Source organism: Hyperoodon ampullatus (assembly GCF_949752795.1).
Source record: "Hyperoodon ampullatus genome assembly, chromosome: 6".
NCBI lineage: Eukaryota > Metazoa > Chordata > Mammalia > Artiodactyla > Ziphiidae > Hyperoodon > Hyperoodon ampullatus.
This window is the reverse complement of record NC_136919.1, coordinates 109,738,297-109,752,207: the sequence shown is the minus strand read 5'-3', so window position 1 is coordinate 109,752,207 and position 13,911 is coordinate 109,738,297. Positions and strand designations below refer to the sequence as shown.

General features: G+C 38.0%; 1 protein-coding gene across 1 annotated transcript in view; it reads left to right on the top strand.

The window, feature by feature from the left end:
* Positions 1-13,911, top strand: part of SPIN1 (spindlin 1) — a 38,126-nt gene that overhangs the window by 21,904 nt on the left and 2,311 nt on the right. The window contains exons 3-4 of the mRNA XM_079706579.1: positions 6,850-7,103; positions 11,813-12,046. Coding sequence (XP_079562705.1) covers positions 6,850-7,103; positions 11,813-12,046 — 488 coding nt within the window. The remainder of the gene's footprint in view (positions 1-6,849; positions 7,104-11,812; positions 12,047-13,911) is intronic.

Genomic DNA, 13,911 nt, shown 5'->3' with positions numbered 1-13,911 from the left:
AGCAGTTAGAAAATAGTACTTCATCATAATTTGCATTAAATTTGCAGTTTTTGTTATTGGTGTAGAAAGATCATCCTACCAGCAGACCAGAACACTGAGAAATCTCTGCAAGATATACAGCAGATGGGAATAGATTTATATAAAAACTAAGCTAAGCCAAGGAGCTCCCAACCACTTTCAGCTGCAAAGGAAGACCTCCAAAAAGTTGAAAAAGTTAAATGTTCAAACTAGACCCCTAGAACCTGTTCAGGTCAGGGAGAGCAAAGGCTGGCTGTAGTCGTCTGAATCATTATGGGTGAGAAACCAGCTGCATTAAGCAGTAGATGCTCACCTTACCTCCCCTGCCTTGAAGTTGCTACTCAGTCTGGGCTGCTCCACAATTCCCTGGGTCCTGGCTGCTTTATCAGAACCTGTACTTAATACTCAGACACCAGGGACCCTGACTTGGCCTGAAGAAATATATCTCAGCTACAGATACCACTTAATCTTTCCTTGCATCTGAAATATGAACACCAAGAATCATCAGGCACCTGAGGAACACTGATAGCACCAAAGAAAGTCATACATGGAACAGGGCAGCTAACCAGGAATCTGCAAGTGTTAAGAAAGCTGCCACTCAGACAGCAGCAGACTCAACAAAGACAAGGCTAAACCCAGAAGTTCATAAGGAATCGGGAAAAGTGAAAATTATCCTCAGATATCAGAAGGTGTGTTCATTAAAAAGAAAAATCATTCAAGATAAAGAAATAATCAGTTCCTAGAAATTAAAAATATTATGTAAGGCATTCAATAGATAGACTGAAATTCAAGCCTGTTTTACCTAATTCAAGAGATTGACCAAGTGCTAGTGAGGGATAATTAGAAACATATGTCACAAGTCCTGGTAACAACATGTCAGAATCTGGTAACAAAATTCTATAAGCACCTTGAAGAGGAAGATGCGTTACCCTCAAAGGAGCAAGGATCAGATTGGCATCTGGTATCTCTCAACTCTGGAAGGTAGAAGACAATGAAAGTACCTTTTTGCAATAAAGGTACTGAGGGGAAAGGGAATCTGAGCCTTCCTTGTATACCTAGGCAAGTCAAGGATGAGAACAAAATAATATTTTGAGGCTTGCAAGAATTTGGAGTTTGCATTTGTTAACCCTATCTGACTTACCAGAGGACATGTCTAGAAAGACCAAATGTATTGGGTTGGCCAAAAAGTTCAGGTTTACGGGAAAACCCGAACGAACTCTGGCTAACCCAGTACATGAGAAAAAAATTAATTTTGCAGAAAGCAGCAAAAATCCTCTTGTTTACTTCTAAATAAGGAAATGTTTTTTAAAAATTATTTTTAAGATAGTAGCAAGATAAATAACAGTTTGGAACAAAAGACTAAATTTCAGCAGTGTGGTGAAAGTGGCCAGGAAGGGGTTACTAGGTGCTAAGATGTTTGTTTTTAAAATTCTTTCCTTCTTTTACTAAGAATTTTTTTGTTATTTTTAGTCTTGCTTGGACCGGGGAAGGGAAAGTATAGGTTTTGATTAATTGTAGATTTTAATAGAAAATTCTAAGTTTAAATAGGATTTTTTTGGCCGAGCCATGTGGCTTGTGGGAAGCTCCCCAACCAGGCATCGAACCCGCGCCCTCGGCAGTGAAAGCATGGAATCCTAACCACTGGACTGTCAGGGAATTTAAATAGGATATTTAGGAAGTTAGAAGTAATTGCTGTAAGTTTAGAAACAAGATCTATAGATTCCTACAGCTTCCATTAGAAGCTTTATTTGGTGCAAAGAAACCTTGCTCATCCTAGCTGTATAGATAAAGGAAGAAAGGGGTGAGGAAATGAGACAAAGCACTGCAAACAGAAACACAAAGCAAAATGTTAGAATAGACCAAGCATATTATTTACCACAGCAAAAGTTAATGATTAAGGGCTTCCCTGGTGGCGCAGTGGTTAAGAACCCGCCTGCCAATGCAGGGGACATGGGTTCGAGCCCTGGTCTGGGAAGATCCCACATGCCGCAGAGCAACTAAGCCCGTGCACCACAACTACTGAGCCTGCGCTCTAGGGCCTGTGAGCCACAACTACTGAGCCTGCGTGCCACAACTACTGCAGCCCGTGTGCCTAGAGCCCGTGCTCCGCAGCAAGAGAAGCCACCGCAATGAGAAGCCCACGCACCGCAACGAAGACCCAACGCAGCCATAAACAAACAAATAAACAAATACATACATACATAAATATTTTTAAAAGTTAATGATTAAAGAAGTTCCCTTAAAGAAAGTGAGGAAATAAAATCCATGCAAAAAGGAGGGATTGTGTTTCTTCAGAATTAAAGGATATAGGAACGACTTTGAACAGGGATGCTTGCTGGCTAGATTTGAGTCCCTTGTGTTGTTCAGAAGATGGAGGAGAGCCTTGTGTGCTACCACTGGAGGTGACCAGGTTAAAAACCGCTTGTTCTGAAATGTTATTAGAAAGCATCAAGCGTCTCCCTCTTCAGAAGCAATTGCGGTTCCAGAAGAATGCCACTAATGAGTATAGAAAAGATGAGTGACTGAACTAGAAAATCACTGCTCTGAGTCTTCCAGTTGCCCTTTTCTGCTGTCAGTGGCTAAGTTTATATTGGTTTTGTTGAGAATCATGGTAGTAGAAAATGTCATGCCTCTGAATCTAGGATGGAATCTTTTCTGTTTGTAGTCAGTGTTTTCCAGAGAAACAGCACCAATGGTGCGTGCATAGAGAGACTGGAGATCCAGGGAAGAGCGGATGTTGCCGCTTGAGTCTGAAGGTAGAATTGCCTCTTTGTGTGGGGCGAACACTCTTCCTTAATACCTTTAACTGATTGGATGAGGCCCAACTATGTTATGGAAGGCAGTCTGTCTGTTGATTTATATTTTAGTTTCATGTAGAAAAATACCTTCACAGAAAACATCTAATGCTTGACTTAGATACCTGAATACTGTGGCCCAGCCAACCTGACACATTAAAATTAACCATCACACTGGTGAAGATGCCGAGTTTGCTTATAGTTTTGGTAGTAATAATGGAATGTCTGTGTGAATTACAAAATGGTGCATATGACTGAATTCTTTCTTCAGTGAGTTTTGGGAACCAACCTCTGCCTTTGCTGTGAAGAAAGCCTGATCCTGTACACAGGATGAATCACAAGGACTTTTGCCTAAAGATCAAAAGAAGATAGGTAATTGTCTATTTGAAGAAAAACGTAATGCCAGCAAAGATTGTTGTATTCTGAGGGAGGAATGTAATCACCTTCACCAGCCATATTCCTACAGAGGGCCAGTTGGATGTAGTGGCACATTTTCAGGGATTATGAAAAGGTCTTGAGGTTCACTTTCTTTCGGGTTTGAGTGTTAGTAGTTACAAGTTACAGACTCAATATGTTATTAAGGTTTTTTCCTCTCCACTAAGTTTTATACTGAAGTCTTTTAAAATTAATCTTATTAATTCATTTAAGGTTATATAGATTGGTTTCTTACTGTGAACAATATTGAATTTAGCTCTTGCTTTTCTCCTTTCTCTCTTCATTTAATATCAGGTACTTTGCTCCAAGTAATATTCTTCTGTTTAGTGAGCTTCTTATACTTTATGTATTCTTCTTTCCTCCCCCTTTTCAGAGTGGTGTTAACTGTATTTTCAGAGCAGGTAATAGTTAAATACTACTCTATTTTTCTTGTCCCTGTGTTTGTTCTGTAGTAAGAGATATTCATTGCTTACTATCAGCTCTGTGCTGAAACTTTCCTAAGTGTTCTTTCTTTTTTTCCCTCTTAATATTTATTTATTTATTTATTTGGCTGCAGCAGGTCTTAGTCACGGCACATGGGATCTTTAGGTGTGGCATGTGGGATCTAGTGCCCTGAGCAGGGATCGAACCCTGGCGTGCTGCATTGGAAGTACGGAGTTTTAGCCACTGGACCACCAGGGAAGTCCCCCAGGCGTTCCTGATTATCTGAAACTCTGTCCTATACAGTCGACCCTTGGTGTCCGAGGGGGATTGGTTCCAGAACCCTTCACACCATACCAAAATCCATGGATGCTCAAGTCCCCTATATAAAATGGCATAGTATTTGCACATAACCCACATAAGTCCTCCCATATACTTCAGATCATCTCTAGATTACTCATAATACGTAATACAATGTAAATACTATGTAAATGGTTGTAAATACAATGTAAATGACAGGTAAATTGTTGCCTGCGTATGGCAAATTCAAGTTTTGCTTTTTGGAATTTTGGGATTTTTCTGTCCACGTTTGGTTGAATCTGAGGATGTGGAACCCATGGATATAGATGGCCAACTGTTAACGTCTTCAGGAAGCATTTGTGAGAACAGTATTCCCTGCGTTCTTATGTGTTCACACAGTTTTATCTGTGTACTTTTATTTGGAGGTCAGTATAGAATTCTTGGCTGCCTGTAAAACCCTCACCTCACATTTTCTTTCCTGAGAGCCTTAAGTTTGTCACTCGGTTATCTGGTGGCACACGGTGTCACTGTGTGATTTTCTTTTCCTTACACACGTGATTATCTTTTCCTTACACATGATGTCGTTCTTTTGCTTGGATGCCCATGAGATGTTATTTCCTTTAAAGTTTGTTTGTTTCACTAGACTGTCTTAGTGTCCGTAGTTCTGGGTCAGTTTTCCCAGGGGCATGTGTGTACATTTAAGTCTTTTATTTCTAGATATTTTTCTTGAATTATTTTAGTATTCTTTCTGTTCCTCTGATTTTAGCTTTTGGGTGATTCTGTTATATGGAAGTTGGAATTTCATATCTGTTCCCATCTGTCTCTTTTTTATTATCTGTTTTCCTTAAATGCCCCATGGTGTCAATTTCTTCCATGTTCCTCTAGTTTAGCCTTCATTTCTGAAAAGTTTTCAAATTGCTGCTTGTTTCTTGACTGTGTCTGATTTTTCTCACATCTTCTCTTGTGTAGCTGTCTCTCATCTGGGTTCTTATGTTTTTGATGTAAGTTCCTCTTTCATGGCCTCTGCTATGTGCATAATGTTAGGTGATAATTTCCATCTGCCTTGTGGGCATATTTTTGGGTTTGCCTCCGTTGCCCATTGGTACCACCACGGTCCTCTCCCAAGACTTTTGTACGTGAGAAGGGGTGAGAGTATTCCAGGACAGCTATCCTTGCTGCAGAGCTCTTCAGTATTCCCATGGCATACTCAAGTTTCTCTGTATAGTCTCCTCTGTGATACCTGTTGAGGTCGGCCTCCTTTGGGCCCACCCTGTAAGCATCTGAACCTCATCTTTCCTTTACCCGCTGGCCTCACCCTACTCAGGATGTTATTCTCAGTATGTGTCCTCAGTTCAGGGCTCTGCCTTTCCTGGAAGGACATTTGGCTGGGTGTTTGCAGAGACTTAAGGGCTGGGTTAGACACAGCGTTTTCTGGTCTCGTGTCCTGCATATAACCTTATGAACCCTTTTACAGTCCAACTGGAGAAGTTTTCCTTCTGAGGTGTTCCCCAAATGGTGTTCCCTATCTTGCTTAGGTAAAGGACTGTGTCAACTGATTCTAGGCCTCCTTGAGACAGCTTTAATATCTTGTTGTAACCTGTTTTCACTGTTTCACAAAACCGCTAAGTTTACCAAGCTGGTCTACTTAAAATATATACAACTGTAGTTTTAAATATTACAGGCTACAATAACTTACTTGTTTTTAAAAGTTTATTTGTATTTATGCCATTTGTTCACCACTTTTTTTTTTTAATTTTTTATTTTTTGCTTTATAACAAATTTAATCAGTTATACATATACATATGTTCCCATATCCCCTCCCTTTTGCGTCTCCCTCCCACACCTCCAGGTGGTCACAAAGCACCGAGCTGATCTCCCTGTGCTATGCGGCTGCTTCCCACTAGCTATCTACCTTACGTTTGGTAGTGTATTGTTCACCACTTTTATTTCTGGTTTACCAGATGAGAGTTTTATGCCCATAAGAGTGTGGGAGTGCGTTCTTTTCTGCTCCCTAATTTTTTTCATTCTTGGCATATAGCAGCATCCATGTGCCAGCATGGCTTTGGCCTTCAGCTTGCATTCAAGCCAAGTCTTGCCCCTTGTCTCTGGATTTCTACATGAAATGAAGATTTTTTTCCCTGATATTGAGAGCCAGGTGTATTATTTGTAAACATTGTATGTAGATTTTTCAATTGTTTGTAATTGAGAAAGAATGTAGTTTGGTGTTGCTTCAATAATTTTTAATACTACATTAAGTATTTGTTACAAATTTAAGTGTTGAAGGTTATGTTTTCTAGAGAAGTAATGATAGTATAAATGCATAGATAGAAGCCAGCCTGGACTCCAGTTTAAGAAAAAGTTAAATGTCTAGTTTATTCTTATTGTTTAAGCCAGTGGGGACAAAATTATGTGGGCATTAGAATGGGTGAAATTGAATTTCTTTTTAATGAGAAATGTATTTCTATTTTATAAAGCCATATATGCATGTGCGGTTATTTCATGTAGTCAGCCCTTGTGTTTCTTTGATTAATTTGGATAATTGTGAGTTGATTGAATTAAAGGAAACTCAGAAAGCTGAAAAACTGATACTTAATTTTAAGGCTAAGTTGCTATTGACTAGTTGTGTTTTTCTGCGTGTCCGCAGTTAGGGTGCACAAGAAGCTTCTATTGCTAGAGACGGGCCCCACCTGTGAGCCACCACTGCACGGCTGTGGGACTGGGAGATGGCTGCCTGTAGCCACCTGAACCCCGAGTGTGGCAACATTAGCTAGCACAGAACCCGGATCATCTGTGATGGGAGCATGCTAGCTAGCAGTAGTTGTGTTGGTAGGAGTGCATACTTTTGAGATGATACCTTACGTGTGTATATGTGTGAATACAGAAAACATCGGAGCAGTGTGGGGCCGAGCAAACCCGTTTCCCAGCCCCGGCGGAACATCGTAGGCTGCAGGATTCAGCATGGGTGGAAAGAGGGGAATGGCCCCATCACCCAGTGGAAAGGAACCGTTCTGGACCAGGTGCCTGTAAATCCTTCTTTGTATCTTATAAAATACGATGGATTTGACTGTGTTTATGGACTAGAACTTAATAAAGATGAAAGAGTTTCTGCGCTTGAAGTCCTCCCTGATAGAGTTGGTAAGTTCTCTTTACTGTTTGTGCATTATATGCTTTAAAAATGATTATTGAAATGGATGCTTTTTGATTATTAGCATAACTGGTATTTTTTTATTGGAGCACAAGTACTTCTGATACACATTTAAATCAGTCACCTAAAACCACAAAAACTGCTCAGCCAATGTTCTAAAACCAAAGTTCAAGGAACTGTGAAGGATATAAAGAAGTATAAAATTGTTCCCCAAGAAGTCGACAGTCTAATAATTTCTAATATGATTATTTCCCACATTTTGCTCAGTTTATCTGGACTCTGGTGAGTAAGAGTATTTCTCATTAGCTCAAATATTCAGTGTGCTCATTTTATCAGATTATAATAGCTCAGAAAAATTTCATGTATTTATTTTAGGATCTTTATGTGAAGTGAATTTTTATCATTGTGTATTATTACATAAGTGATAATTGTACCTTCAGCCAAAATTTAAGCAACCAAAACATGTGAACTCTGTTATAACATTTTTGGGGTTCGTTTGTACAAGGTTTGTGGGAAATGAATGGCTTTTTTAATGTCATACAAATCAGTTTTTCCTTGCATACCTTAGGTTCCCTAAGGCATAAGGTGTCAGTTAAATAATAATGACTGGTTTTATTTTTAAGAATAAAATAAAATATGATTTTATTTTTAAGGTCAACAGAATACACCCAAATTGTTACTTTCTTCAGAGTGTTTACTTTGAAATGTTTTCTTATTATTACAGGGATGCTGCTATTGCTTGAATCTGGTTTATGCTTTTGGAATTGTCCTTAAAAGCCTATATATTTACAAGTAGAGCCTCAGCAGATCTGCACTTGGAGGATAGAAATTTGGGATCAAATTGTCTAGGGAAGACGCTTACCTAGTCCCCTTCCCCCTTTGTTTTTGCCATTGTGTTCCTGGAACACATGCTTCCTCATCAAGTTAACTTTGCCAGAGCAGCAAGTTATTTTTTAATCCTTGCTTTAGATAGCAAACGCTGTCTTTATTCATCCTGTATAAATATAGTTCAGTTTTCACAGAAATCTTTCTTTAAATCTGTATTTTTAGCCAAAGGTAACTAATTATGTAATAGTAAATCTTTGGCATTTTAGTCTGAGTTCAGCTGAACACATTCTTCCTCGTGAGGCACATCCTCTTTTCTCCTGATCTTGACCTCAGTCCATTTTCCACATTAGAAGTTAACATTGAAGAATCTTCCCTTCAGGGCTTAAAAAGTATGATCCACACCTTTATATCAATTATTTGTGCTCAGTAATTATCATACATTCTTTCTCTGACCCAGAATTTTAGTTTCTGACCCCTTCAAGGGCAAGCCTGCTAGCTGACTTGAAATTTACTACATTCTGCCACATGACCTGTGTTAGCTCTGTTGTCATCATAGGACAGAAGAAACCTTTTATCCTGAGAAAAAAGTGATTTGACTAAACCAAAATATCCGAAGATATATGAGTATCTCTGGTGATGGGATTTAAGGGTTTCTTAATGTTTTTCTTTCTAGTTCTGGGCCATCTCTGTTTCCAACAGTAGACATGGATTGCTTTTGTAAACAGAAGAGCAATTTAAAAAAGGAAATCCAAAGGCCTGTGTGCAAACCAGCAATATGTTACGTGCCTAATTTAATTAAGAGTTAACTATGGTATTCCCTATGATACTTTAGTCTGAAAAGTTATTTGGACTTCATTTATGTTCCATGTAGGAAGCAAATGGTCTTTCCTAATTTGCTTAAGGCAGTACATTAGACTAAAGTTACAGTTTTGTTTTCCTTAAGCTAAAGGTGGAGAGAAAAGTAAGTCAGTCAACCCAAAAGCATGTGATGTCACAGAGTACCAGTTCCCAAAGTGTAGTCTGAGGACCCTTGAGATTCCCAGAGGCCCATTCAGGAGGCTTATGAGGTCAAAATTAATTTTCATAAAAATCTTAAAATATAATTTGCCTTTTTCACTCTCATCCTTTCACAGTTATACACTGGGGTTTCCCACTATTTGGAAGATCTGCATAACTCAGTGAATACAATATTTTCTATGTGAGCAATGCATGATGTTACCAAATCATATATTGGTGAAAGATCCATTCAAAGACCGACAGATTTTTTATGTTGTGGTAAAAACACAAAACATTAAATTTACTACCATAATTATTTTTAAGTGTACAGTTCAGAGGCATTAAGTATATTCACATTGTTATGGAATAGGTTTCCAGAGCTTTTTCATTTTGCAAATCTGTAATTCTTTCCCCATTAAAACAACAGCTACTCTTTTCTGCCTCCCACTGGCCCCTGGCACCCACCATCCTGTTTCTATGAATTTGATTACTTTAGATACATCATAAGTAGAATCATGTAGTATTTGTCTTTTTGTGACTAGATTCTTTCCCTTAGCAGAATGTCCTCAAGATTCATCCATGTTGTAGCATGTGATAGGATTTCCTTTCTTTCTAAGGCTGAATAATATTCCATTGCATGTGTATACCACATTTTTTCCCCATTCATCCATGATTGCACACTTGGGTTCCTTCTACCTTTTGGCTATTGTGAATACTGCTGCTGTGAACATGGGTATACAAATATCTCTTTGAGCCCTTCTTTCAGTTCTTTTGGGTATTTAACCAGAAGTGGAATTCTGAATCATATGGTAATTTTGTGTTTAATTATCTGAGGAGATTCAAGTCCTTTGCCCACTTTTTTGATCAGGTTACTTGATTTTTTTGTTTTGTTTGTTGTAGAGTTGTAGGCATTCTTTATGTATTCTGGAGACAAATAAATTTTAATTTAATAGTGTGACAGAAGTTTATTGATAATGATTTCAGATTCTACATTGCAATTAACCTTTAAGGAAAGCTACCACTTGTTGAGTTTTGATGTGGTATCATAGAAGAATACCTAGAATTATCTAAAAACACTAATAAAATATTTTTTCAACAGCATATCTTTGTGATTTTATACACCAACTAAAAGTACGTACAACAGATTGAATGCTGAAACAGATATGAGATTTCTAGCTGTCCTTTTTTTTCTTTTGCGGTACGCGGGCCTCTCACTGTTGTGGCCTCTCCCGTTGTGGAGCACAGGCTCCGGACGTGCAGGCCCAGCAGCCATGGCTCACAGGCCCAGCCGCTCCGCGGCATGTGGGATCTTCCCGGACCGGGGCACGAACCCGTGTCCCCTGCATCAGCAGGTGGACTCTCAACCACTGTGCCACCAGGGAAGCCCCTAGCTCTCCATTTTTAAAGCTAGACATTTCTTACTAATTTTCTGTTAGAAAATATTTTTCATTAAATGTGTTTCTGTAGGTATTTTAAAATATTTTTAGATATGTCATTTATAATTTCTAAAATAGTTGGTACTGATATTTATCGTCCATATAAACAAATGCGCAAAAACTTTTAAGAATGTAAAGGAGTCCTAAGATGAGAAAGTTTGATAACTTCTGGTATGAAGAAAACTAGTGGGATTTTGCTTTAGTGTCATGCACAGTGGGGAATTCTGTTATTTTTGGTAATTATTGCATACTTAAGTAAACTACCGTATGTGTTTACAGTGTCCTGATAAAATTGGATAGCAGTATCTTTACCAAGAAATTCTAATCTTTGTTCCTTTGAACTTCGACAAAAATAGAAGTACTCATGAATAAGATAGAAGTGCTAATTTTTTTAAAGATAATTGTCTAAAATGTGAGGAATGGAAAAACCTTAAAATCAGTAGGTTCCTCCATAATTTTCCCAATATTAAAAAAGATGAAACTTGTAATTTTTCACCTGTGTCTTTAAGGAATGTAGAGCAGCGCTGCAGAGGGCTATTGATACACCAGTAGGGAGGCCTGTGTTCCTAATCACACAGGCCATCTAGAACAACCTGCTTTCCTCTGAAATAATTAATTTATACGACAAATGTTGAACCCCTGTGACCACAGTATTGGAAACAAGATGGGAAAGGCCTTTGCTTTCATCACTGTGCAGTCTAAAAGCAAGTAAACAAACACGTAAAACAAGATAACTGCAGAGAGTGGTAAATGTCTTTAAGAAATCAAGCTCGGTTAGGTGACTGATTGTTGGGGCTATTTTCACCGGGTGGTCCTGGAAAACCTCTGGGAGGACATCTGCTTAGGAAGAGCCAGCCACCAAGGATGTGGGGGCCATAGTCAGCCCAAGGGTATCACAAGAAAAGATGCCCATGCTGCTGAGGTGTAAGGCAGTCAAGCAGTATGTGACGAGCAGGAGGGCAGAGGGCTGGCAGGGTTTGATGGCCAAGGGGCTGTGGATCTGGAGAAGCAGTTCGTTATTCAAATTATGAAAGGAAAGTGCTGGAGTATTTTAAGCAAATGACCAACACAATCTGGTATAACGGCCACAAATACTCTGATTACTGTAAAAAATAGATTGTAGGGGCAAGAGTAAAAACCTATGCCTTGAATAGGTTAATACCTTGGTTTTCATAAATGGTCAATGGTTATATAAGATATTTAAAAGGCAAGGTGGGTAAAGGGTATATGGGAACAATATTTTTGGAACTCTTCTGTAAGTCTATAATTTTATCTCATAATTTAAAATAATTATCTATTAAACAATAACAAAAAACACTATACCTTGAATAAACAACTAAAAGTTTTAATTAGGTACAGTACCAAGAACAGATGAACTCAGAAAAAAAAAAGAAAACAGATTCTTTCACGTAAACCATTGTTTGCTTTTTTGTCCCCAGCAACATCTCGAATCAGTGATGCACACCTAGCTGACACAATGATTGGCAAAGCAGTGGAGCACATGTTTGAGACCGAGGATGGCTCTAAAGACGAGTGGAGGGGAATGGTCTTAGCACGCGCCCCTATAATGAACACATGGTTTTACATCACCTATGAAAAAGATCCTGTCTTGTACATGTACCAGCTCTTAGATGATTATAAAGAAGGCGACCTTCGCATTATGCCCGATTCTAGTAAGTATAGATTGACAACTTTATTTTTGATAATTCAAAAGGAATTTGAATTTTAGAGTAAGATATTCGATTAACTCTTATGCAGATACATTTAAAAGGTTTAATTATTAGGGTTAAGTGATTATTCTTTTAGTCATGCACCAAGCATAGGTTGTGAAATTTTTACCCTTTTGCCAAGAATAATTTACTTTCCCTGTTCTGGACTTTGGACTTTCATATGAATGGTGTATATAATGTGGGATCCTTTGTGACTAGCTTCTTTCATTCAGCTTATGTTTTCAAGGCTCATCCATGTTGTAGCGTGTGTATTTCACTTCTTTTAATAACCAAATACAACTCGATTGTATGGATATACTATATTTTGTTTATTCATCTATTGATGGATATTTGGATTATTTTGCTTCTTTTTGGTTATTATGAAGAATTGTGTGCAAGCTTCTGAGTGGACATTTGTTTTCAGTTTTCTTGGGTATATGCCTTGGAATGGAATTGATGAGGCATAGTGATCACTCTGGGTTGAATCATTTAGGCAACTGTCAGACTGATTTTCAAAGTGGCTGCATCATTTTACATTCTCACCAACAGTGTGTGAGGGTTCTGATTTCTCCACATCCTTACCAACACTTGTTACTTGACTTTTTGATTCTAGCCATCCTAGTGGTAGTGAAATGATATCTCATTGTGGTTTTGGTTTTCATTTTTGTGATGACTAAAGATGTCAAGTATCTTTTCGTGTGTTATTGGCCATTTGTGTGTCTCGTTGGAGAAATATCTGTTCACATCCTTTGCCTGTTTTTCAATTGCATTCTGTTATTGAGTTGTAACAGTCAATAGTATAGGTACAAGTCTCTTGTCAGATGTGACTTGCAGATACTTTCTCTTATTCTCTGAGTTGTCTTTTCAGTTTCTTGATAGTATTCTTTGAAGTACAAAAGTTTTTAATTTTGATGAAGTCCTATTTTTCTAGTTTTCCTTTTATTGTTCATGCTTTTGGTGTCATATCTAATAATCCCTTGCCAAATCAAAGGTTATGAAGATTTGCCCCTATGTTTTCTTCGAAGAGTCTTACAGTTTTAGCTCTTACATGTAGGTCTTACTTGGATCTTTGATACATTTTGAGTTAATATTTGTTTATGATGTGTCATGTCCAACTTCTTTGTTTTGCATGTGGCAATCCAGTTGTCTGAAAACCACTTTTTGAAAAAACTGTTCTTTTTCCTACTGAACGGTTTTGGCACCCTTGGTAAAAATTACTTGACTATGGAGGTATGGAGATATTTCTGGACTTTGAGTTCTATTCCATTTGTCTGTATGTCTATAGTTATGCCAGTGTCAAACTTGATTACACTGCTTCATAATAAATTTTAAAATCAAGAAGCGTGAATCCGCCTTCTTTTTCAGAATTGTTTTGGCTGTTCTTTGCAATTTCGTATGAATTTTAGAATCAGCTTGTCAATTTCTGCAAAAAAGTCAGCTGGGATTCTGTTAGGTATTGTGTTGAATCTCTAGATCAGTTTGGTAGGGGCGTATTGCCATCTTAAGTTAAGCCATTGACCCATGCGCATGGGATGTTTTTTCATTTATTGTGTTTTTTCCATTTCTATCAACGTTTTGTAGTTTTCTGAGTATAAGTTTTTGCACTTCTTGTAGTCCTAAGTATTTTATTCTTTTTGATGCTATTGTGAATAAAATTATTTTCTTAATTTCACTTTTGCGTAAGCCTTTTTTTTTTTTTTCCTTTAAACTACTCAATAGCTTTTCCTCAATCACATGAATTCTTGGCCCTAGACAGATACGGCCGACTGACAGACACTGGATATATTAGCAATGTAACACCATTTCTGTTCCTTTTTTTTTTTTTTTCT